Source organism: Festucalex cinctus, chromosome 2 (genome assembly GCF_051991245.1).
Source record: "Festucalex cinctus isolate MCC-2025b chromosome 2, RoL_Fcin_1.0, whole genome shotgun sequence".
Classification (NCBI taxonomy): Eukaryota; Metazoa; Chordata; class Actinopteri; order Syngnathiformes; family Syngnathidae; genus Festucalex; species Festucalex cinctus.
In genome coordinates this window covers 29,580,310-29,607,186 of record NC_135412.1, presented here as the reverse complement: position 1 = coordinate 29,607,186, position 26,877 = coordinate 29,580,310, and the positions used below count along the sequence as shown (strand labels likewise).

Sequence of the window (26,877 nt, the reverse complement as noted above, 5' to 3'; positions counted from 1 at the left end):
TGCACAAAGAAGGATGGGGCGGGGTTATTTTGCTGTTGAACACGACCAGCACAGAACACACTCACAAGCAGCCCCGATAACATTCTAAAGTTGTTAATCTGCATTTTGAATCCAAAAAATAACATGGCTGCGTCGGGGGCTTGTTTTCGCTGAGCGAGCCGGGAGCAGTGCAGCGGAAACGGGCCGCCGGATGTAGAGGTCCGGTCCAATAAATAAGACATGAGGCTGGCTGACTGCACCGCGACGAGAGGGCGACAACCAGCCATGATGTGAGGCTTCCAACCTGACATATTTGCTCGTTTTTTGGGGGGGGGGGGTGTTTGTGGAACGTGTAGCTTTTGACAGACTATCACAGCCTCGAGGGGGAGGAGGCGCCTCGCCTCGCCTCGCCTCGGCCGGGTACTGCCAGCTTCGACGCCGCTGACAGGTCGCTGAGAGCTCCGCGGCGGCGCGAGGCTCCGTCGTGCATCAGTGAAGGACTTTTGCGGTCTATTTTGTCACGCGGATGGGGCGTTGAAATCACGGCAACAAAGGTGAGCAACCGTCTTTTGTTTCTTTCTTTCTTTATTTATTTTTGACGTTTCATTGTTTGTAGAAGGTGCTTGATTTCTGATGTAAACCCATTGCAAGGTTCTTGTTTCTGGGCTGCTCACGCAGTGATGGGTTACACTTCAAAGTAGCACCAAAGGCCTGTTGAGTGACATAAAGTGTTGAATAAAAAAAAAAGAGGCCAACTTGATTTTTCTCATGTTCGTGTGCAAAGAGAGAAAGCATATTGTGCTTCTACTACCACAGTGATCCCAGAATAACAACTGGGCGGCTCACATTTCCTTCCTCAAAAGCCTCCTACTCATCATCGGCTCCTGTGAGAATCTGATTGCTCTAAAATATGCCATTGTATTGTACTTTACTTATAAATGCACCTGATTTTGTATCCCCCCCTCCCCCTTTTTCAACGAATCATCCAGAAAAAAAATAGAAAAATAGAAGCTACAGTATTTATTGAAATATAGTACTGTATGTGTCATTACATTGTAACATAGGCGTACACTCATTTGTGTACTCTTCATGCGTATCATGGCAATGTCTTCTATTGTTTTTAAATATGATATTTGTTAGAATATATAATGAGTTACGGTAATGTCTGCCCTCCTTTTCTGTATAAAACTGTAGACCAGTTTTTACTAACCGCTATTGATTGAATTAATTGAATATATAAACACATTACAAGATCTGAAAATAAAAATTGAAAAAAAGAAAAGGATCATTAGTAGATGTCATAGTTCAGTGCACTTTCATGTTCACATTTATTTGGAGTAAATGGGTAATTTTTCTGACCAGATTAGTTGAATATAAATTGAATAATTTCCTAATAATTCCACACTGGTTGGGAATTAGTGAATCACTGCTGGGGGTGTGTCAAATTAATTTAAGTTGAGGTGCCATAATCACTTGAATTTGATCTCAAGAGGGCCACACCACTATATGTGTGGCCTAATAAGTCATAAATATTGCCATAAAGTCATAATTAATCCCCAAAACCCCTTTTTTTACAAGTACATTTGGAGAATATTCACTTTTATTTCTTGAGAAAAAAATCGTACAAATCTGTCTACACTTCAATTCTGAACATCAATGAGCAGCAGAGAGCTGCCTTTCACCGAGATGACCGCCATTTTGACTTGTGACATAACCTTTGGATTGTCAGTAGGTAGTAGGTACCACCATCCACACACCTGACCCGAGTCTTCCCTATAAGCCGCACACTTCACTGATGACAGCGCGATTCTCACAATCCATAGTTGCCATAAATAGTCACAGAAAACGCTAAACAACTTCAATAAAATAGCAAAGCTAGCAATACTAAGCTAGCATTAGCACTATAAACTAGCCAACTGTAGCCACAGCTGCTTGTGTTTATATGATTTATTCATAATAGAGTTAACCCATCCATCCATTTTCTTGACCGCTTATTCCTCACAAGGGTCGCGGGGAGTGCTGGCGCCTATCTCAGCTGGCTCCGGGCAGTAGGCGGGGGACACCCTGGACTGGTTGCCAGCCAATCGCAAGATAATAGAGTTAATGTAACACAAAATTTAGCGGTTTAAAGTTTTATTTCTTGAGAGTGTATGATCAATTAAAATTCAAAAAGTGGTTACAAATGTACACGTCAAGCAGCAATTTTGCTTCTGTTTGCTAGTCTTGGCCAGTTGTTCGTAAACGAGGGATGGGGATTTTTTTTTTTCCTAAACATCGATTGCATAAAGTCTGATTGTTGTTGTAGTTGTGATTATGCACAAATTATTTCCCCCAACTATATTTAAATTACCTATGAAGAGCAAACGATTTGATAAATTCTTGGTTTATTCTCAGGAGAAATTCTTTGAAAATTCCTGGAAATTTGAAACCTATTCAATAATTTTTATTTTATTTGTCAATGCCAAATGTATGCACACATTATTAGTCATTATAATTCCATACTGCTATACACTACAGTATTACAGATGAATAAGTACATCATAATTTATATTATGACACAAATACAATGCACAGTGCTTTATGACTTATAGCACTTACTTTGGAGTCTTAGCCCTATGTGACCAAAATAGGACATGAATTATTTTCTGATGCCACCCTATTCCTGAATTAATAACTAGTAGACACTTTGCTTAGCTTCTCAAGAATGGAAAAGCGTGTCTCTGTGCCCGATGTGTGGTTTTTAGTTGATGTACTGTATAGTTGGGAACTTGTGATGTTTTACAGCAGCCTCAGTACACACACAGTCGCTGTCATGTCTGATTGGTTTGGATCATTGGGGCAGAAAGGCACCGAGTCACCTCTGACTGGCCCACTTTGTCCTTCTCCAATCCTCTTTCAGTTATTTCAGTCACTAGAACTACTGAGAAGCTTTACTTTGTTGGTTAAGTATAATGAGTTGTTTGTGTCATATGTCAGATTGGCCACACAAATAGGTAATATTGCTGGTGTATCGCATATATGTGATTTCATATATTTTTTCAATACATCATGTAAATTGTGACAGTTTTATAATTAAGGAATGTAGCCCTCTCCTGCAAATTGCTTAGAAGATGCACAGTGTTTTTCAACTTCTTTTTTCGTGTTGGCATCCAAAAGATAAAAACATCTCCAGACCACAAACATTTGTTTTTTATAGGAAACACATGCATGCGTGCGTGTATGTGTGTGCGCGCACACCCCCAAATGCCATACTATACAAGCTTCCTCTGCAACGAATATTGTTTTGCAAAAAGTGCCTGGCTGGGTTTTGCACTTATGTCTATTTTTAGTTACAAAGTCTCACCATTTATAAATAACTCACAGACTTGATGCTGGTGCCACTCACATGGTTAGACTGCTCCCACAATTGCGCTTGCTGCATGTTTTAAAGGCACCACCACACTTACAGTATTTGCTTTGATGATGCAGTGCAGACATATACACTTGTATCATGAGCCTTTTTAAAATGAAATATTCAATATTATAAAGTATGTTAAATTACATACATTATTTATGTAACCTTATAAAATAGTATAGGTGGGACCTTCACTCTGTCGTCAAAATTGATTTATGCTTATGAATCCATTTTCCATTGCGCTTGCCTTCATTGGGTGATCTGGAGTTTATCACAGCTGACTTTGTGTGAGCGGCGGAGTACATGCTGGACTGCTCGCCAGCCAATCACAAGGCACATTTCGACAAGCAAACCATTCACACTGACTTTCACACCTATAAACAGTTTAGACTCTTCAACCTAACGCGACTGTTTTTGGAATATGGGGGGAAGCCAAAGTACCCAGAGAAAAGTCACGCAGGTGCGGAAAGAACATGCAAATGTCACGCAGGGAGGCCAGAGCTAAGATTTGAACCCCAATCCACATTGTTTCAAATATTTTAAACCAGATTAAACTGATCCAGATTTCCAAATTCCATTTTCCTGATCCATGGATCAAGTTGTTTCTATCCCGGTATTTCAAAAACTTTGCTTGCTGGAATGGATCAGAATAATCTGGAACCTCTTGGATTGAGATTTCCAAATCCATCCTGTCCCCAGGATCACTGACGGGACAGAAAGTGTGTTCTGTAGACTTCAAGGCTTTGATAAATCAATAAATACCAAATGCAAAAGGGGTGGCCGTTTAGCCACTTGCTGTCCAATGAAAATGACATCACAGTTGCTTCGGACACACGCAATATTAATATTCCTCTTTAAGTTTTGTAGCTATTAAATTGTGTTGAAGCAATTTCTTTTCTTTTTATTTATTTATTTTTACATTTCTGGAATTTGGAATTTTTCAGTAAAAAAAAAAAAAAAAAAAAAAAAGTACATAATGAGGTTTCATTTATTAAGAATATCTCTTTTTACTATTATTTCCGGGAAAGGCAAGAGATAATTCTTCATTAATGAGAATATGTGAAACTAATACATGGGATGACCCCGAGATGGGATTAATTTAATGCTATTTTTCAGGATCAAACTGATACAGAATTGGGGACTGAAGTTTTAAAATACCAAACGTCAACGCTCAAGTCTGGATTAAAGGTAGGATTGGATTTCAAAATGTGGATTTGAATTTTCAGGGTTAAATACCCAATTTTTGATCCTATCTGGACTTAATTTGAGGTGGATTATGTTTGAAATACTTGGCCCAGAATTTTAAGGCAAACCTTTAAAATAGCAACTCTCAAAATAAAATTGAAGATAATTAGGGCTGCACCGAGCAGCGCTGCGTACCCTCATGACAGGGTACCTGTTAATGTGCAACTCTTGATTACTGTCAGTCCAACATTTGACAGTTGAACAGTGGGGAACAATAAGATCCAATTACAGCATTGAAAAAACATCTAGTGGACTGATAAACATTATACTTACGTTTGGGTGATGGTGACTGTGGTTTATTTGTACCCTGTAAAAAAGTGAAATCAATCTTAGAAAGTGACCGCAGACCTTCTGACAGACACAGGGGGATGCGGGGGATTGTTAACATCATTACCAATCCTTCATTCTGATAATTACTCCCAACAGGCCCTCTCATTGGATGAACAAGCACAGGATTCGAGCACTGGAACTGGCTCATCTAATTGCATTGTGGGCCCAATTAAGGGAATCATTTTCATTAATTCCGCCCTTGTTTTGCTGTAAATATTCCTGACAAGTAGCATTGAGTTGCCACTTCAGTGTTTGTCCAGATCAAGGTCCAAATGGATGTTGCAGACATCATTTTCCAGTGGACTTTTGTAGTGGGGGCTCGTGCTTTATTTGGACACACGTTGCAGATATGTTATTAAAACCAAAAACATTTAAAATTTTTGGGGAAAAAAACTCCATAATAAACGTTTAAAATCATGGGAAAAAATTATATATAGATAACTGACTTTTTAATTGCTTGTTTCCAAGCAGCACCTGCCCAGCCATCAAGTGTGAAGTTAAACCACCAAGTGAGAAGATCTGCCATTTTCAAGAGATGGTCTGAGTCCGGCTGCCTGACAACGGAAGCACTATCATGTCAAAGCTGAAAGGTAAGCAGAGCTGCAGTATTAGCGCCAATTATTGTTAGCTAACGACGATAACTGACACATACTCGAATATTTGAGTTGTCAACTTGTAGCTTTGAAAAGAATTCAAGAGGATATTATGGCGACTGTACCTTATATATAAAATGTCATTCACTGCCATTGACGGCTATAGACGTCAAATATCTATTTTAATTGGACTGGCAGTGAATAAATTCAAATACTCAGCGTCATTTCTTCTTTTTTCTTCCCCTGTCCTTTCCTTACAGGTCTCATCATCCCTGCACGCGCCCCCCCCCCCCCCCTCCCTGAAGTGAATCATGTGCAAAGACATCAGTTATCTGCCTGTGTTACATGGGAGACTTTTGGAAGACAGGAGAAATACATAAACAACAAAGACTGAGACTGGCTTGCCACTTTATACCTCCAATCACAAAAGACACTCACATAATCACAAGAACACTGAAACATTGCAGCCAAAGAAATATCTGGCGAACATATCCAGAAATTTTAAAGTTTTCATCGGTTTTATTTCTGTATTTTCATTTCCCTCCACCTGCTCTCCGCTCCAATCATCTGCTCGCTCCTCAACACCTTCATCATCAGTTCTATAGTCCTCACACTCAGCAGCAGCCTCCGCTCACAGCCTGTGACGCTGTGGTAACCATGGCAACAGCCACCTCATCCCCCTCCCCGCCGCCATCCTCACCGGGAACCAATGGCAGCGCCCGGGAACACCTGATGGCGGTGAGGCGCCGTAACCCTCATGGCCGGCCGTACACCATCGGACCAGAAAACATCCGCAGCCTTTCCGGCTCTTCTTCCCCTGCACCATCCGGTTTGGCAACTGGGGGCCAGCCGGAAGCGGCGGGGGTGGGGCTACAGCGAGCCAATAGCGACACTGATCTTGTGACCTCGGATAGCCGATCCTCGCTGACGGCGTCGACGTACCAGCTCATCCTTGGCCATGGACACCTGGTCATCTCGTGGGACATCAAGGAGGAAGTGGACGCCACGGACTGGATTGGACTGTACCACATTGGTGAGCAAAATTTGCTGAAAAGTCAAGTTGCCTATTTCGTGAAAGTGTTTTTTCCTAATCCACATAAAGTCTCAATGTCACAAAGTCAAGAATGCTAGTCATAAGTGAGCTCTACATTCTGCCACACATTCCAAGTGCTCTTGGGCAGTATTGATCCAGAACATAAAGAAGGGGAAGGGTTACTGTAACTTTGGAATTGAGCCAAGAGATGAGGTCTGTCTATAGCTTGGCTTTCCCTCCAGCCCATCGCACTCGAGCACTATCGTCCATCTGACCTTTGTGTGTTGTTAACCAGTGTGACAGCTACACATTTCAGCTGTCAGCTACAAAGCGCTTTATGGATGGTGACCTGACAGAGGGCAATAGAGGGGCTGTGTGTAGAAGGGAGGTTTGTGATTGATTAGTCTGATACAAGCCATTTGTTTTCCTGTATCAAAATGACTACAATTAAGAATGTAATTAAAACCACAGTGGTGGCCGGCAGAAGTCTGAAAGAGAAGCTGCGTATTTTTGCTTGTCAAATATTGAATTACTCTTGTTGAAACTAGTAGTGAGAGCCAAAGTAAATGACCTTTGATTGAAGACTGAGCTGTCCTTGATACAGTTGCTTATGTGCTGTCCAGACGAAACATGTGTCGCCAATGTGTGGGACTCCAAGAACCGTGGAGTGAATGGCACTCAGCGAGGCCAAATTGTATGGAAACTGGAGGCGGGGCCCTACTTCATGGATTGTGAGTACCATGTAAAAGTAGCCGATTATGCTCATACATTACTCAAGTATATGGGTCGCTAACATTGTGCCCGTGGTACAATTCTTTTTTTAATCACGATTGCTTTGGTGTCAATGATAAAAAAAAATTGAAAAACAAAAAAACAAAAAAAAAAGTCTTGTTCCAAGGTCAGTGTTGTAAGGCAAGGCAAAGCCGTTTATTTCTATAGCACAATTCATACAGAAAAAAAATCATTGTGCTTTAAACAAGCAAGGTCACAACACCCACATGCATCAAAATAGACAAGAGTTCGCGACATTCAGAAGCAATGCAGATAAAACAAAACTAGCATACAAGAACGTCAAAATACATTAATGAAAACTTTAAAAAGAATAAAGAAATCAAGGTGATTGATGATTTAAAAATGTTTAGAAGACCTTAACTCATTTGCTCCCAATAACGTGTAAATACGTTTCTTTTAACGTTTGCAGTGGCCCAAAGGCGTATTTATCCGTTTTTTTTTTGTTTGTTTGTTATGCTAGAGCTTTGATGCAGCCTCTCAACAGCAAAGAACAGTTGCAGAAATGGTAGTTATTACACAAATGCCCAACAGGTGGCAGCAGAGCAAAGGAAATCAACCAGGGACATGTTGAAAAAAAGCTTAATTACTCACAAGTTTAAATAGATTTGTGAAAACTGATGAAACTTAGCTCTCTTCTAATGCTGTTTGCTGCAAAACAGAAACAGATATGCTTTTTTTTTCCTGATGAAAGAAGAGACTTTAATCTTTCTTTTGATAGGTTCCAAACTTCCATTTTTTTTATAGCAATAGAACACAATATTCTGTGGGCTTTGCAAAATCAGTCAAAATCCAGTAAAACAGCCAGGAGCGAACGGAATTGCTTCTGTGAAAATGGCTGGGAGCGAATGAGTTAATCAAAGACATAGGAGGAAAAAAATGCAAAGTTTTTAGCCTGGATTTAAAAGCATTTGGATGACTTCAATTCCATTGGCAGTTTATTCCATTTGTGTGCAGCCTAACAGCTAAATGCAGCTTCACCATGTTTACTTTGGACTCTGGGTTCCCCGAATTGACCCAAGTTTTGATGATTGACTAGTGCTAGTCAAACGTTTGTAAATGAACAGAAATTGAATGTATACATTTATCTGTCAGATAAATGACACTAACAATGAAATGACTCGGTGCGTGTGTATGCTTATGTGTGGTCTCTCTGCAGATGAGACCAAGATCTGCTTCAAATACTATCACGGTGTGAGTGGAGCATTAAGAGCGACGACACCTTGCATCACTGTCAAGAACCCCAGAGTGACGGTACAGAGGTTTTATCTCATGTCCTTCTAATTGTGTTTGTGGAGGGTGGCACTTGCATTATTGCTCTGAACGTTCCAATATCCGTCAATCTTCCTTTCATCCGGGATTGCGTTGTGGGGACAACAGCCGAAGCTCTGTCCAGCTCTTCCTGGAGGGATGCCAAAGTGTTCCCAGGCCGGCCGAGAAATACAATAGTCTGACAACAGAGGCTTCCCCGGGGGCCTCCTCCACTTGGGGCAGGCCCGGGACATCTCACCAGGGAGGCCTCCAAAGGGCATTGGAAACAGATAGAAGAGATTGAGCAGTAAATCAAGAGCTTTCCATTTCGGGTCAGCACCTTCCTTCGCCACAAGTGACTGATCAAGATAGTTGAACTCTGCTTGGGGCAGGATCTAAATAAAATCAGAAATGAAAGCCGAAACAAGAAATATTGGACTTTATGGCCTAGTTTAAAACAAATGGTGCTATGAGAGCTGCTTTCTGCAGTTCATAATCTTAATTACTCTGTTTCCCAAAACACTCATTTCTTGTTCTTTCTCTCTCCCCAGGTGGGCAGTGATGGTCAAATTGAGAGCCAATCAGGGACAGAACACTGTCGCAAGCTGGTCAGCTTCACCCTCTCAGGTGAGAGGACGCATATGAGCAAAGAAAAGGCCCCTGTAAATACACACAAGTGCAAAACGAGCGACTGTATAGGTGCGCTTTCGCCACTGCAGACATCCGGGCGGCGGGCCTGAAGAAGGGCATGTTTTTCAACCCGGACCCTTACTTGAAGATGTCCATCCAGCCCGGGAAAAGGACCGGCCTCCCCAAGTTCACCCACCACGGTCAGGAGAGGCGGACATCCATTATCGCCAATACCACCAACCCTGTGTGGCACGGAGAGGTTGGCAACTTGACGCATAGTCGCTACAACAGCCCAATTCTGATGACGCTTTGATGATCCGCCCTGTTCCTCTTTAGAAATACACTTTTGTGGCCCTGATGAGCGACGTGATGGAGATTGAGGTGAAAGATAAGTTTGCCAAGAGCCGACCAATCATCAAGCGCTTTCTGGGTCAGCTGATTGTACCGGTGCAGAGACTTTTGGAGGGGCCCACAGCGGAGTAAGTCCATACACATTACACTATAATAAAATATGGTTGTTTTTACGAAAAAACAAAACAAAACAAAACTACAAACTACTATTAAATCTACAAGCTTAAAAAGTGCAGTTTTCGGATATATATTGTAATATACAAGTTGTTCTGTAAAGTTTCACAGTATTTTTTACAGCATTACTCTGGTTAAAGTGTACCGAAAATTAACAATTAGGTGTACAGTATATCAATTTTAAATCAACATTACATTACAATACATTTAGTTTAACCTTTACATTCACATGGTTTTTACTGTATATCTAAATATTCTTATCTGTAATATAAATTTGTAAAATGCATGTTTCTTTTTGCATAAACAAAATTTACCAAAGAGCCTACTGACAAAAAAAAAAAGTGTCATTTTAACCCTGCTATGATGTAATTTTAACTGTATCCCAATGTGTGTGGTTTTTTTTTTTGCAGTTTATCTGTGTTTAAATTACAGTAATTTATGAAATCCGCCACCCCCCCACCCCCTCCCAAATATGATCTTTTTAACATTTTCCTACTGTCAAATAAACAGTTGTGTTTGGTTCAGAGTTTTACAACATATTAATGTAAATTACACAATACTTAATTGTTTTTATTTGCTGTTTTTATGTTAGGATTTTACAGAAATTCAGTGTTCATTCTACAGACATTTTTTTTTACAGTCTCTGTAAACTGTATGTTTCTCTTGTCATTTCTATTTTATTAAATCCGGCTCTTTGTATGTATACAGCCAACACCCGGTCAGCTACAGTTTATGTCGCCGCCTCCCGACAGATCACGTGAGCGGGCAGCTGCAGTTCAGGGTCGACATCACCTCCACTGGACATGAAGGTGTGTTCTGATTTTACACTGTCATATGATGTTGTTGACAAATCCAGCTAGAAGATAAAGAAGCCGAAGTATTAACGAGGTAGTCAACCTGAAACATCTCTTGACAATAATATGTTATATGTGACCCCCTAGTCTAAACATGACATTCTGATTAATATTACATTTGAGTTCTGAAGCAAAATCCAGCCATGTTTATCATTTCAGGGGGCGGCCATTTGGCCACTTGTTGTCGACTTAAGATTACATCACAGTTGCTCAGGGCTCAGGCAATGACCAATCACAGCTCAGCTATTTTCTGAAGATGAGCTGTGATTGGTTGTTACGTGAGACCTAACCAAGAGCAACTGTGATGACATTTTTACTCTACAAGAAGTGGCAAAATGGCCGCCTTATGATAGCGATAAAACCTGCTGGATTTTGCTGCTGAACTCATATTCCACTAACGCGATATTAACCAGAATACTGTATTTAGACGAGTGCGGCTGCATAGAACATATTATTGTCGAGAAATTTTTGGAGTGGTTGACTTACGCTTTAAGAATGGCAGTGAAGCGCCAAAAAATGTCAGTACCTGATGTGATCATGCTGTCAGATTGTATTGGGGTCGCCTGCCGATGACGTCATGCTACAGGATTGGCTGGAAATTATCCATTTACAATTGTTTAATAAAGTTATATGACAAAAAAAAAAAAGAAAGAAATCTAGTCAAAACATTGGAAAGAAAATATTAAAGATGTAATTTAAATAATAAAATGTATGAACTGAAATTGTAAAAACGTAAATAAACCGAAGAATTTAAAAGATACTTTAAGATTGAAGAAATAATAAAATAGATTGAAGAGCCTTTGCGCTTGCCGATGACATCTGTCCAGCAGCGCAAATGAAATGCACGATTCAGATGTGTTCACTTCGTTTTCTTTTATTCAATCTATTTTTTTATTTATTCAATATATCTTGCGTTTATATTCTTAGGCTTATTTATGTTTTTACAATTTCAGTCCATACATTATTTAAACTAGACTAAGTGCAATTTCAGGAGAAATTACGCGGGAATGCTGAAAGCACATTGAGAGATAAATTATGAAATTATAACCTCCTGGTTACTGAACAATGCACTTTACCAACTATGCCACCAAGAAGTGTCAGACACCTGGTAATGATTGATTAATAATATTAACTCTGATAACCGTATTACCGGTATATATGTGGGACATGCTCATAGGGTCGTAGCAACTGCGTACGCTGATGATATTACTGTTATTGTTAAAGATAATCATGAGATGGATATTTTAACGGCTCATTTAAATTTATACGAAACTGCTTCGGGGGCCATGTTGAACCATGCTAAATCCGAAGGTGTTTGGGTCGGAAACGAAAGTGAAAAAAAAAGCATTAATATTCAAATTCAAATTCAAAGAAATAAATATTCTGGGCCTAATTATTTGTAATGAGAATTGTAGTGAAAGAAATTGGCAGGATAAACTTGGAGTAATTAAAGAAGAAGCTCAGAAATGGGAAAATAAAAATATAACCTATAAATCAAGAATAAATATAATTAAAACATATATAATGTCTAAAGTTTTGTTCCTTGCTAATATCTTTCCTCCGGATCACAAAACAATTATCAAAATGAATAAGATCTGCGTGAACTTGGTATGGGGAACAACACGCGAAGTTACAAAGAGGGAGCTCCTGTTTAAAGGAAGGAACTTTGGAGGTCTTGGTGCGGTGGAATTAGGCTGCAGACTCCAAATTGCCTTTGTAAAGAATATGTATCTAGCTATATCCAGGAAAGCTCCGTGGATCGGTGATTTATCGCTTTGGAAAAAAAGAATAGGAAGAGTCAGACAGGGCCCTACATATAAATTAGTTTTCGGAGATTTGGTTGCCCAATATGAACACCTGAAATTGAATTGGAATGGTCTAACATGTAAAATGATTTTTCAAAAAATAAATGATGTACGATATGGTGGGGAAGTAAAGTTTAAACTGTTAGACAGGAATCAATGTACGGAAGTTATCCGCATTTTAAATAAAAAAAATACTATCATTCCAGAAGGGATGAAAGACACAAGATGGTTGATTGCTGTAGGTAGGCTCCCGACTCGCGCAATTGTATCGTTGTCATGCTTTGTTAAGACAAAAAAATGTCCTATGAGTAATTGCTCAGAGGATGAAACACAGCAACATTTATTGATTGATTGTCATAGAGCTCAGCAAGTCTGGGCATTGATGAAGGATGTTGGACTTAAAATAGATGTTAATTATATCACTATTATGTATGGCTTGATAGAAAATAACATACCTTCTAAAGATAAAGAACTATTTCAAATTATTATAACTGTTGTCTGTGTAAAATTGTGGAAAACCAGGTGTGTTATGAGTATGAAGAATATAATAATTGATAGCAACACCGTGTTTAGACAAATTCTCTGTTTTTTAAGGAAAGAACGAAATAAGGACAAAAAGAAGCTTTTCCCCTGGCATATTTTACAGTTGTAAAATGTTTCGGACGATTTGAATTTTGTGTGTTTTAATTGATCGTGTACCTTGTGTGTAAATAATGTTTTGTACGTGGTGTTTTGAAACTTTTTGTAAATGATGTGAAACTGAATAAAGTTTTGTAAAAATCGGTAATGATGATAAGTTATAGATATGGAAGTGGGCGTAGAAGTGATACTTAGAAAAAGTTCAATTACTGTCCCATTGAAAATGAATGGGGAAAAGTTGATATTAGATGTTAAATTGTGCAAATACTGTAAGTAATGTAGAATCAGACGATATATACCCCGGGAGGCGTGAATTTTTTAAGCTAGTTGAAATTTGAACAATGTAAATTGGAAGTATTATGTGGGAGTTGTTAGGTGGCAAAAAAGTGTGGAGAATAAAAATCACAATAACATATGTGGGAATGCTTCAGCATTCCCACAATTAAATCTTTAATATTTTCTTGCCGATGTTTGACGTCAACTGGATAATTTCCAGCCAATCCTGTAGCGTGATGTGCTCGTTAGGCGCCCGTGACACGATCTGGCAGCCCGATCACATCTGGTACCGACACCGGCAATGAAATCTTTGGTGGAGGTCATGTAACTACCAAGCTTGTGTTCCTCTCCAGATGCAACAGGAACCATCTTGGGCAGCAGCGTAAACAGCGACCCCGGGAGTCCCTCTGACGACGACGACCTGCCGCACCCCTCCTCATCCTCTCGTCTCGCATGCGCCGCTTCCCTCACAGGCCCGGACGAAAGCCCCCTATTGGTCAACGGTGCTTGTTACTATGGCAACAGCAGCGCGTGGCAGGAGGACACAATTCTGGCAGCGGCGGGCGGCCACACCCACAGGCAAGTGTCCCTCAATGACTACTTGGACGCCATCGAGGCTTCTGGGAGCCCCGTGGAGCGACTTCCCACCGGTCCGTCGCCAAGACTACGCTCCAGCTTTCCCACGGACACGCGCCTCAATGCCATGCTCCACATAGACTCGGACGAGGACGAGGAGAGTGTGGGACAGCGCGGTACCCTGCAGGAGACAAGATCGCTAAGGACGACCGACGGCGATATTTCCGGTGGGAGCGAGGGCTCGAAATGTGAGCGCACCGGACCAGAAGCGGGCTCTTCTGTCGCTGAGGCGGCTCAGGCCGAAGGTTCGAGTAGTGCAGCAAAGCTAGAAAGGAACGAGGAGATGGCGATGATCGTCAATGCGGATGCTGCTGGCGCATCAGCACGTGTTAGTGGAGAAATGGAAGCCAGTGGTTCTCCTCAGGCTTCACAACAGGAGCCTGCAAACGATTGCACATGCGGTGAGCAAAGTTTGAGGGTGAACACCAGCCAGGACGCAGCCTGCAGTTCTTCATATAGCTGCCCACTTTCACCCATTCAGGTATGATGCTGTCGTATTATATATATTCTGATTGATTTCATCCACCAGAGAAGGCCGTAGTGTCCCTGACTTTCAATGAGAAAGTAATTTAAAATACTGCATAAGCTGTTATCAAAGACAGAAAAAGAGCTGAGTCTCTGCAATAATTGAATTCCTGGAATATCCTTGATACTATCAAGCATCTGCTTTTTGTCCCAGGAGGTGGAGACAAGGACGGAAGTGGCTCCAAGGGCAGAGGAGGAAGGAGCGGAGTTATCAAGCAGCAACAGCTTGGCGACTACTGCTATGACGACCGGGAGCGACATTGCAACCTCCGATGCAGGTGGGTGGGAACTCTGGAAGCAATCGATTGATTGATCACTGAGACTTATCTTAATCGTGCTGACTTGAATTGCACTCACAATTATTGTGTACTACTACTGATGTTATGTATCTTTGTTTATTTAAGTGATGTACAGTACAGGCCAAAAGTTTGGAGAGACCTCATGCAATGCATTTTCTTTATTTTCATGACTATTTACATTTTACATTTTCACCGAAGGTATCAAAACTATAAATGAACACGTGGAGTTAAAAGCATGTTTTATATTCTTCAAAATAGTCAGTCTTTGCCCTCATATTTTTTTTTACACACTCTTGGCATTCTCTGGATGAGATTCAAGAATAGTCACCTGAAATGATTTTCCAACAATATTGTAGGAGTTCCCAATGGTGAGAATGCCAAGATTGTGCAAAGCAGTAATCAGAGCAAAGGGTGCCTATTTTGAAGAAACTAGAATCTAAAACATGTTTTCAGTAATTTCACCTTTTTTTTAAGTACGTTTGTTTTGAATGTTGATGCCTACAGTGAGAATCTACAATGTAAATAGTAATGAAAATAAAGCAAACTGATTGAATGAGAGGTCTTCTCCGGGTACTCCGGTCTCCTCCCACATTCCAAAGACATGCATGGCAGGTTAATTGGGCGCTCCGAATTGTCCCTAGGTGTGCGTGTGAGTGTGGATGGTTGTTCGTCTCTGTGTGCCCTGCGATTGGTTGGCACCCAGTCCAGGGTGTCCCCCGCCTACTGCCCAGAGCCAGCTGAGATAGGTGCCAGCAGCCCCGCGACCCTTGTGAGGAATAAGCGGTCAAGAAAATGGATGGATGGATGGATGGATTGAATGAGATGTGTGCCTGTCCAAACTTTTGGCCTGTACTGTGTCTGTATGATATGATGTATAGTCACAGGCAAAATACTGAAATTATCTTTCAGTAGATCAGTGTTTCTCAAACTTGTTAAACCAAGTACCACTTCAAAAATTACTTCATAGCTCTCCAAGTACAACCATCATGAGCAGCAAAATATAATAACAGAGTAGGACGCCTAAGTGTTCATTAAAAATGAGTATTCATTCCTTAAAAAGAATATTTAATATTGTCAAGCAACTGTACGTTACCACTGCGCTTAAATATAGGAAAATAAACTACTTGAATGATTAAATAATGTATTACACATAAAGCGAAATTGAAAATTGAAATCTAAATGTTATTTTCAACTGAACTGTACTTAGGCAGTGTTGTTGTTTTTTTGCGTATAACAGAAAAATAGAATTGTGATAAACTAAACTGACCCGGGTTTCACACTGAGGAAGTAAATTTGTGGTCAAGACAATGATCTCATTCGAAGGCACCACTGTGTGCCATTCGTTTTGATCCACAACATACCTAACTGGACCGCTGCAAAACTTCAATAAATAACTAAGACAACATGTCAATCCCTCTTTGTCTGCTGCAGGGGCTGTTGGCCCAGAAATGCAGGGAGAGGAGGAGGAGGAGGATGAGCGGGAGGTGTGGAAGAGACGCTCTCTGCAGGCCACTGAAGTTGCAGCTCACAATCAAGTTGCATGCAGGGCCAGAGAGGGACTGAGTGCGACAATATCAGAAAGAGAACCCGGTATGAAAGCCAAGACAAAGCATGATTACATGAAGGAAAACTGAATAATTGATCTAAAGCTGTTCAAGTTTATCCACAAAGTACTACCTAAAAATATACTTAGCTCTCCAAGCACCATCATAATGGGCTCCATTAAAATTCAGTAGTGGTGACGAAGGCCTAAGTTGCCAGGGGAAAAAAATGCAGATGTTTTATTCCAAAGTTCAATATTGTCATAATGTAGAATTGAACTGCACATAAATATATAGAAAAACAAAAAAAACTGTATTTGAATAATGATTCACTTAATATTTATTTCATACAAAAGTGAAAAATGTTCACAAATTGTTTGAAAACATGCAAAGAACATGAAGTTAAATACTGTACCAAAAAAAAAAAAAAAAGTTTCATTCTCATACAACTAAAAGTTTGAGATTCACTGATCTAAAAGTTTTAGGGAAGGCAGTTCTTTTTTTTTCTCTTTCTTTTTTAAATTGTGAAGTGTTCAAACTGGGGGAAACTTGCTGTCATTATACAATTTATTTACATCATCAGGAATGATGGATGGTATGAAATGACTGGAGCATTAATATTGTTTACTGTATGTAATATAAATGATAACAGTCATATTGTGTGTTTGTGCGTGTGTGCTTCCACAGCTCAGGTCAACGGCCACGTTTCTGTTCACACGCTGCCGTCTGTTCGCCATGACATCAGTCGCTACCAGAGAGTGGACGAGCCCCTCCCGCCGAGTGAGTACGCTTCAGTATTTTGGTGAAAAAATATACAGTGGAAGCTCCGAGGTCAAACACAGTTGGTTCCAGGATGTTGCTTGACCTCCAACTTGTTTGGATTCGAAAAAACCTTTTCCCCATAGGAAGTGATGGAAAAAGATAGCGATATATAGTGACAGGAAAAACAATTAAATGTTCTAAAAGTTTTAAGCTGTAGTAGATCATCATTCAGTATCTATATTTTTTTATTTTATTTTTGTGTGTATATTGTTTTCCTTTCAGCTACTTGTTAGCAAGTTGTGCAAAAAATATTGAAACATTGGCCATGTGCATCCTAAGGTTTACTTGGCAAGGTTATCGTGCATCTGTAAATCTCACCTGGAAGCCCAATATCGTTAACGTTTTTGAAACTTGAGAAGCTTTTAACCTATCAGAAGAATTCCCAAAGCACAGCTCAGTCTCCATAGAGCATGTGTTTGCATATCAGACTGGGAGGCGCGGATTGACAGCCACAGGAGGATCTTTTACGTGGACCACGTGAACAGGACCACCACCTGGCAACGTCCCACTGCCCCGGCTGCCCAGCAGACACTGCAGAGGTCCAGCTCCATCCAGCAGATGGAGCAGCTGAACCGCAGGTCCGAACGTCATTATCCAGAACGTGGAGCATTTCTTGTGCCAGGCTGTAACCATGGTGATGAACACAATCGCCTTCAGGTATCAGAGCATCCGAAGGACGATAACCAATGACAGTAGAGCAGAGGAGGTGCCAGCCAATGAGCAGTCAGCGGACGAGACTGATCTGCACCCCGCCTTTTCAGGTTAGTATGAGGATAAGTAGTTGCTGCATCTTTTTTTTTTTTTTTTTTTTTAATAAAATCAACACAAGACCTTGGTGTGACTTATTTTTGCAGAGCTGCGTCGGGACAGCAGCGCAGCCCAGTCCAGCTCCAGATCCCGCCTCTACCTGCTACTCCAGTCTCCTTGTGCCAGGTTCCTCACCAGCCCCGACTTCTTCACTGTGCTGCATTCTAACCCTGTATGTGCAAAAAATGAATTGTCATTTTTACAATTTGTTATACTCATAATCATTCACAGGGGAAATTCAGCTCACACGCTGCTGTATATTTTGGGTGGCGTACTACAAACATAGAACCACGTCAAATACATTAAGCTATTTGAATTAACTCAACTCAACTCAAGTTTATTTATATAGCTCTTAAGCTAGGGGTTGTGCTTTGTTCAAGGGCACCTCGGCAGTAGCCGGGAAACATTTATTTATTATTATTTATTTATCCAACAACTAGTTGCTTTTTTTTTTTTTTACACACGTGTATACAGCAGAACTCAACCACAAGCGGCAACATTTCTCACATCCCTAGAAGTAGAGATAATTATTTTTAAAAACAAACAAAAACTGGTAAAAGTAGAGGTACTGACTCTCAAGTCCTCTACCTTACCGGTAAGTAGAGGTACTAAAGAAAAACGATTTTGTGGACTTAAGTTATACTTTATATACAATAGTACCTATTATAACTTAACACATACACCAAAAAAAAGAAGTTGTCAGAAAAAAAATACTCAAAACAAAGAACATATACAGTACATGAAGAATCTGTTCAGGTACTTCCCACCACTCCATAACCACCATCTGACTTCCATCCATTCATTTTCTGTGCTGCTAAATGCTTATCCTAACTAGGATCAATCAATTATGTGATGTGACCCACCAGCTAACCAAAGACCTCCTTTTTGCCACTTGGTTTTTGCCAGAGTGCCTATCGCATGTTTACCACCAACACGTGCTTGAAACACATGATCAGTAAGGTGCGGCGGGACACGCACCACTTTGAGCGCTACCAGCACAACAGGGACCTGGTGGCCTTCCTCAACATGTTTGCCAACAAACAGCTGGAACTGCCTCGAGGCTGGGAGATGAAGCACGACCACACCGGCAAGGTAGGCCGTCATCATCGTCATCATCATCATCATCATCATCATCATCATCATCATCGTCATCATCATCATCATCGTCATAGCTTACATTGTCTTGACTGTTATAAAAACATGAGATGACCAGACATGTGTTGTCGCACAGCCTTTCTTTGTGGACCACAACAGCCGCGCGACCACCTTCATTGACCCTCGGCTGCCCCTGCAGAGCTGCCGGCCGCCGAGCCTCTTAACTCACCGACAGCATCTGACCCGCCAACGCAGTCATAGCGCTGGTGAGGTCAGCCCACGGCGCCTGGTAAGTCCTGCAAAACAGTGGCCGCAATTCACCAGGAGCTGCCTTTCCTATTGTTGCTAAAACGCAACCCACTTTTAGTTTTAAGACAGGAAAGAAAATGTTCAACAATAGCCTATAATATGGATGTACTGTATATTACTGCTAAATGATTTTGAGAAACAATCTAAGCTCTGAATTGTTTAAAAAATAATAAAATAAAAGTGTCAAATCATAGTCCCTGCTTTTCTGGCTGCTCGCGAAAGCTAAGCGCTAAGCTAACTTGCTCACCAGCAGCTATGAGCAGTGCGGTAGTAACTAATCCTTTCTGTGACACCATATAAGATAGCACTACTTGTTCAAAAATAACCTTTGAAAATATAGATGTACTGTATATTAGTGCTAAATGATTTTGAGAATCAATCTAACCTCTGAATTGTTTAAAAATAAACAAAATAAAAGTGTCAAATTCAAGTCCCTGCTTTTCTGGCTGCTTGCGAAAGCTAAGCGCTAAGCTAACACGCTCCTCGCCAGCAGCTACGAGCTGTGCGGTAGTAACTAAACCTTGCTTCTGTGATGCCATATAAGATAGCACTGCTTGTAAAGCGGACAAGGTGTAGCGTGGCATGCAGCCTACCAAGCAAGAACATGAGAAGATGTAGAAGCTAATGCTAATCGCTATGCTAATGTGAAATGTTGCGTTACAAAAGACCAGAATCGTGCTGCATTTGAGGAAGGTCTGTAGTCGGACTTATCCCATTTGGTTTTTCCCAGTTTCGACCTGAAAGTATTTGTGGCGAAAGAAAACAACCAAAATGGCAGATAGTGATAAATTGTTTTTTATTTTGGTCCTCAAAACACATTTTGACCTCCAGCAAACTTGCTTTCTCGCAGTTTTGCTGCCTTTGTTGTTTTTAGCTTATTTTATAAGCATACACCTGCGTAGTTCACCGTATAATTTCATGCAGGGAGATAGCAGCATACTGTCACATATGTTGTGTTACGTGAAGTTATGTTGAATATTTATGAAAGAAGAATGCTATCTAGTTCTATACTCAAGTAAATTGTGTTTTCACTGTATGTGTTTCGATAGTGATCACTCTTGTAGAGTGACATCACATCGAAGTCGGTCAGTGAAGTCGAAGTACTTTTTTTCCCACAACTTCGCAGGTGGGATTTCTGCGTTCAAGGGGGCGTTCCCGTACATACCATGCAGCATTCGTACTTAGCTTTACAGTACAATGATGTCTGGCTGGAAACGTGTTAATGTGGAGATCTTACATGAACCCTGTTCAGGTCAAATTGGACCATTTTAAAACCAAATTGAACCTATCCCACGTTTCAGGTGGGAGAAGAGGCCCGTCATGCCGGGCCCCCCATCTTGCCGAGGCCCTCGAGCACCTTCACGTCCGCCAGCAGGAGTCAGGTTCCAGATGTTGTGCCAGTGGGTCAGTATCCATGCAAGTGGCACAATTAAAAACGAATTTCCCTTTGTTTGTTTTGACTTGTTTTGTGCATTTTTGTCCTCCTGTAGCGTACAATGACAAGATAGTGGCATTTCTACGGCAACCCAACATCTTTGACATTCTACAAGAGAGGCAGCCAGATTTCCACCGGAACCATTCACTCAGGTAAAGCCACACTGGCGATCTTGTAGGAGACGAGCCATAGATGTTTGCTCGTGTAGTGCGTTTTAATGTTGCCATGACAACAGGGAGAAGGTCCAGCTGATCCGCACAGACGGAGCATCAGGATTGGCACGGCTGTCAGGAGACGCCGACCTCGTCATTTTGCTAAGGTGAGGCCTTCCTTCATGTCGTCGTTTTCCGTCTGCTTGTTGGCTGACTGGTTTTCTCTCCTCCGCAGTCTGTTTGAGGATGAAGTCATGTCCTATGTACCTCCTCATGCCTTACTGCATCCCAGCTACTGCCAGTCACCTCGGGGATCTCCCGTCTCCTCCCCGCAAAACTCACCTGGTATGTCTACACGTACAAATATTATACTTCAGCATTTTAGTGCATCAAGTTGTTTGAGCTAGTAACATTTAGCATCAATGCTAGTTGTATTGTCAAAGGATAAATATGAGACGAGACTACATCGTGTGTTTGTGTGAAAAACAAACAGTTCTGAAGCTGGCATAAAATGCCCCTTTTCTGTCTTGCAGGTACTCAGAGAGCAAACGCCAGAGCTCCAGCACCTTACAAGAGAGACTTTGAGGCCAAACTGCGCAACTTCTATCGAAAGTTGGAGACCAAAGGCTACGGCCAAGGACCGGGGAAGCTCAAGTAGGTGGCGCCTGTGAATGAATGAGTGTTCATGATTCACAAGATTTGTACGCACGTGTCAGGTTGATCATCCGGCGCGACCACCTGCTGGAAGATGCCTTCAATCAGATCACGTGCTACTCCCGCAAAGATCTGCAGCGCAGCAAGCTGTACGTCAGCTTTGTGGGCGAGGAGGGGTGAGTAAGTCCGTGCTTGATGCCAAGAAGCGTAACATAACTAAAATGTGTATCATTTGTTCTTTCTATTTTAAATTAAAAATCAAAAGATGAAAAGGTGACTTGTTTTGTTACTCTTTCAGGCTGTTTGTTTTGTTTGCTATTTTTCCAGCATTAGTGGAGAAGATTCTAACTTTAAGAAGTGAGAACTCCCTGTGGACTGTTGAAAGGCTGATGCAATATAAGGAAACAGTGTACTGTGAATATATAAAAAATTTTAAGTTTTTTTTTTTTTTTTTTTTTAAGATCACATTGTGCAAACAAACTGGCTGGAAAACAACTTCAAAAAAGGTCTTTTTCATAGGGTTAGCCACTATGCCAGAATGGTCGCCGCCCTCCGCCATCTTGAATTACATTGTAAACAATGCACAGTGTATGTTACTATTGACTCAGCAGCGTAACGTGTCATAGTCCATGTGGTTCATATTGCTGTGCTTGGCTGAAGCAGGTGAAAAGTAATGTTTTTTTTTATGGAGATGTGGTGCTATATTGTAGTATGACGACGATGACATTGTGGCAATTTGAATATTGCGGTTATTGTTACATCTCCACTTAAAATCACATTTGTGTCATTCATTTGTTCCACTGCAGTGCAGTAAGCCATTGAACGCTGCTGTCAGAAAGTAAGACTAATGCATGAAATTGCTCCCTTGACCAAAAATTGATAAACCATGTAAACTAGTAGCAACTATTAAAAAAAGCAACATTTCCAGGTGCTGAATTTATAGTGAAAGCCATTTTACACAAATTGTATGATTACATCTAATAAATAACAAGATTTGAAATAAATGGCCTAGATAGAGGCAATATATACAATTTAATGTCATCATATATTATTATATATAAACAGCTGAAGTTGGATATTACAAAATCATGTCAAAAGGTTTCAGCACATTACAGCTAAAATAAAATAAAGAAGAAGAAGTGAGGTGGACACAAATGGGAACAAAAATGTCGGATTTTTTACATTTCAATTTTAGCTTAAATTTTAAAAATACGAAAATAGGATTTAAATATTTAATTGCTTGTGTTTACATAATTCTGTTCAGTCCTGTTTTCCATTTTGTCTTATTGATGTTAGCTTAAAATTGAATTATGAAAAATCTGACATATTTTTTTTGGTCAGATTTAATAATCAGTCACTTTTTCATATTTGGATTTTTGAGAACCCATTGAACTTGCAAAGAACAAATGATATACAAATTGTTAAAAAAAAAACAAAAAAAAAAACACCATAGGTGCATAAAATCCATTAGCAGGTTTTAAGAGATCTGTTTTTCGTAGACTGGACTATAGTGGACCTTCCCGAGAATTCTTCTTCCTGGTCTCAAGAGAATTGTTCAACCCTTACTATGGTCTGTTTGAATATTCGGCCAACGACACGTACACGGTCCAGATCAGCCCCATGTCCGCCTTTGTGGACAATCACCATGAGTGGTGAGTGGTGCATTTGCATTGAATCAGACTTTTTGTTTTCAAACGTGTATTTAGGTGACATTTCATGTGAAATACATTTAAACTGAATCAATGTTTACATAGTTTTTTATTTTCCTGTATTCATATTCAGACCTCAGTCAAATGTTGGTGCAAAATGTAGATCTTTGTATGTATTTTAGGTGGTATAAATGATTCTAATGTCTTCCCTATGCTCAGGTTTCGCTTCAGCGGCCGCATCCTGGGTTTGGCTCTGATCCACCAGTACCTTCTGGATGCCTTCTTCACGCGACCCTTCTATAAAGGATTACTGCGCATGTATGTATGCGGGAATCACGTGAGCAAGTAACCCAGCATTCCCGCGCCAATGTTGTATTATTTTGTTGCATGTAGCCCATGCGATCTGAGCGACCTGGAGTATCTGGATGAGGAGTTCCACCAGTCACTTCAGTGGATGAAGGACAACGACATTGAGGACATGCTGGACCTCACATTCACTGTCAATGAAGAAGTGTTCGGGCAGGTCAGAATACAAGTTTACCTTTAAAAAAAATTGAAAATAAACAATAAAATTAGTGAAAATTAAATGAACGACTGTTGATGCTAATAGCGCACCAATGGCGTTTTCCAATATATGTTAGCATTAATCTCGGGTAATATTTGGTTGTTTTTTTCAATCTCATCTTGCATTTTTTTTTTTATTTCATCTACGCTAAAAGAATGACTTGTCTTTTGTGACTGCAGATAACCGAGCGGGAGCTGAAGACCGGCGGCGCCAACATCCCCGTGACGGAGAAGAACAAGAAGGAGTACATCGAACGGATGGTCAAGTGGAGAATCGAGCGCGGCGTTGTGCAGCAGACGGAAAGTTTGGTCAGAGGCTTTTATGAGGTATGAGAAAGTTCATTTGGGCGAAACCGTCACGCGTTCACGTACAACCGAGTCCTGTTTGGCATTTCTTGGGCTCGGGCAGGTGGTGGACGCACGCTCCGTGTCGGTGTTTGATGCCAGGGAGCTGGAGCTGGTGATGGCGGGCACGGCAGAGATTGACTTGTCCGATTGGAGGAACAACACGGAGTATAGAGGAGGTGGGCGTGGCCAGGACATATGAAATGTGAAAATCTATAGGTCCACATATAGTGAATTTCATATTTTTAAATATTTTTATGCATTAGTCACCCATTTTAGGCTTTGAGAGCAAATCTCTTTTACTCTCTTGGACCCATGAACTCTTCCTCACTCCGCGGGAGCCGTGTAGCATCATGCTATCTCAAGATTACAAAAATAATTACACTGCAATTTTTTTTTTTTTTGCAAATTAAATCAGTGGTGGTGCAGGCTTATATTTGCAAATAGATGCCACTGGATGATTTATTTATTTATTTTTTTTAGAAAAAAAAGGCACTACTAATGTCTAAATGAAACTCTTCAACTCACTTCAAAGTAGTTCCTTGGCACCAAGATGCCACCAAACTATAATAGTATAAAGAATGCATGTAAACATAATGTTGTATCGCATTATTTTTAACATCTATTCTTGGACCACATTTAGGTTACCATGACAACCACATTGTGATCCGGTGGTTCTGGGCCGCAGTCGAGAGATTCAACAATGAGCAACGACTAAGGCTCCTGCAGGTAAAGATAAAAAGTGCTCAGAACTGCGCTATGAGAGCTGACTAACACTAAATGACACCTCCTTGGGTTTTTTTGTTTGTTTGTTTGTTTGTTTTTTAGTTTGTGACCGGGACATCAAGTATTCCGTACGAGGGCTTTGCGTCTCTACGAGGAAGCAATGGACCTCGGCGATTCTGTGTGGAGAAGTGGGGCAAGGCCACGTCTCTGCCCAGGTATGAATGAGCTTTCCGGCAGAAAACCCGCATGTTCAAATATGTGACCCTCCAGCATGACACCAATCAGAAATCACATGTGAAGATGATTGAAAATGATCTTCCGATTTGTGATTGAATCACCAGAAAAATAATTAAAGATCACTTCCCAGTTGGAATCGGTGTGAACGAAATTTAAGCCAAAAAAAATCTTAAAAAAAACAGATAGACATTCAATATATGGAAAATAGCGTTTGTCGTCTGAGTCTCACAAGTACGTGTTGTCGACAGAGCGCACACGTGTTTCAACCGGTTGGACTTGCCTCCCTACCCGTCCTTCTCTGTGCTGTACGAGAAGATGCAGACCGCCGTGGAGGAAACCAGCACTTTTGGACTGGAGTGAAAAAAAAACCTTGTTCCAGAGTCCAGAGAGTTGAAAGAAGACATACCTGACATGAGGGCGTATTCCAAAGCAGTTTGCATCAGCGGACGGTTCAGACTTTGGAAGCAGGGAGCCTTCAACTGTCAAACACAGAATGACGAACCACAGCGCCTTGCGGACCACAATCAGGGAGTTTGAGTGGACCTATTCGGACGAGGAGTCCGAAGCGAGGTGACGTCCTCAAAGTGAGCGTGGAGCGTATGGACCGCAGAACTTTTAAAACATGCAAGAAGAAAAAAAAAATCCATTGTTATGGATTTCAGTCCTTTAGTGCTGTTAAGGCATCACACTATGTTGTGTTATTTGAATGTAGTGATTTTAACCATGTCAAATATTCGTATCTGTTGTGAATCACATGGTTTCATCAAAACCTTTGCTTAATTTAAAGATGGGCGTCACAGTCCCACACATTTGAAATGTCAACTGATGTTTTTCAGTTGTCATAATTTGTGGTTCATATATTTGTTGCTATCAGTATTCGGCGGTCATTGTGATGGCCCGTCATCTATCTGGATTGTCTTGAGTAAGTCAGAATTTGAGCTGTAAATGTTCCTTTTATTAATGACAGTATTTATGAGCGCAAATGTCAGGGTGCATTTCATGATTCACTCTTTCTACCTGGAGAGACTTACAGTGTTTTTGTCCACTTGCTTGTTTTTCCTTCAAAAGACTGAATTGAACACTGACGCGGTTGTTAGAAGCATCATTATCATTCCCTCACAGAAGACACTGCCTTCCGTCTGTCCGTTTGACAAGAAGCAACCAAAGTTTTGGGCACAACCTCAACCAACCCTGTCTTTGTGGGCACCGGACCTCAATTTTGCATATGAATGTTGGCAGCGTTGTCCGAAAAAATAAATTTCCATCTCTGTCTATGCAAAACACTTTGTTGTCTGTGCTCATCAAATGAAATGTTGGTATCAAGCATACAACCTTACTTATTCATCTTGACCACCAGAAACTTCTTTCTTTTACCCGTAGGCAGTACTGTAATCCGTTTTGGGCTTTTTGATGGTTCTGACCAAGACATTTCAAAAACCAAAATACTGCCCAGGTTTTAAGCTGTATTTAAACTACATTTAAAAACACATCCTATAGTAATTTAAATTCTTCAGAATTTTGGGTTTTTCTTTCAGTCCAGTTACTCTAACATGTTGCCCACTCTGAAAATGTTAAATATTTCACATTCCACAAGAAGTTGCATCATTCAGAGCCATTGCTTGCTGGCCATTGCAAGACCAAAAGTTAACACTTTTATTTGTCTGTGTCTCAGCTATGATTGGGGGCGTTAAAATTGTCATGTGTTGACATGCTATTAGCACAACTGCAGATGTGTTAT

The 26,877-nt window shown here is 40.7% G+C and overlaps 1 protein-coding gene across 4 annotated transcripts; it reads left to right on the top strand.

Moving 5' to 3' along the window:
- Positions 1–30: 30 nt before the first annotated feature.
- LOC144014473 (E3 ubiquitin-protein ligase HECW2-like) lies at positions 31–26,422 on the top strand. Of its 4 annotated transcripts, XM_077514390.1 has the most exons (34): positions 31–269; positions 346–533; positions 4,490–4,561; positions 5,420–5,538; positions 5,802–6,574; positions 7,198–7,305; positions 8,523–8,617; positions 9,166–9,241; positions 9,334–9,503; positions 9,581–9,723; positions 10,478–10,578; positions 13,697–14,460; positions 14,659–14,782; positions 16,235–16,393; positions 17,032–17,124; positions 17,594–17,744; positions 17,824–17,927; positions 18,021–18,145; positions 18,880–19,065; positions 19,205–19,357; positions 20,679–20,781; positions 20,868–20,964; positions 21,048–21,131; positions 21,200–21,309; positions 21,498–21,618; positions 21,681–21,794; positions 23,118–23,270; positions 23,487–23,585; positions 23,661–23,790; positions 24,012–24,158; positions 24,241–24,355; positions 24,820–24,905; positions 25,005–25,117; positions 25,388–26,422. In XM_077514390.1, the coding sequence occupies exons 5-34, from the start codon at positions 5,887–5,889 to the stop codon at positions 25,497–25,499; spliced, it is 4,824 nt and encodes a 1,607-aa protein (XP_077370516.1). In that variant the 5' UTR covers positions 31–269; positions 346–533; positions 4,490–4,561; positions 5,420–5,538; positions 5,802–5,886; the 3' UTR covers positions 25,500–26,422. The 4 variants fall into 4 exon arrangements, with proteins under 4 accessions (XP_077370516.1, XP_077370518.1, XP_077370517.1 ...); XM_077514392.1 differs by having other exon boundaries at positions 31–533; positions 5,417–5,538; XM_077514391.1 differs by lacking the exon at positions 4,490–4,561 and having other exon boundaries at positions 31–533.
- The last annotated feature ends 455 nt before the right edge of the window (positions 26,423–26,877 follow it).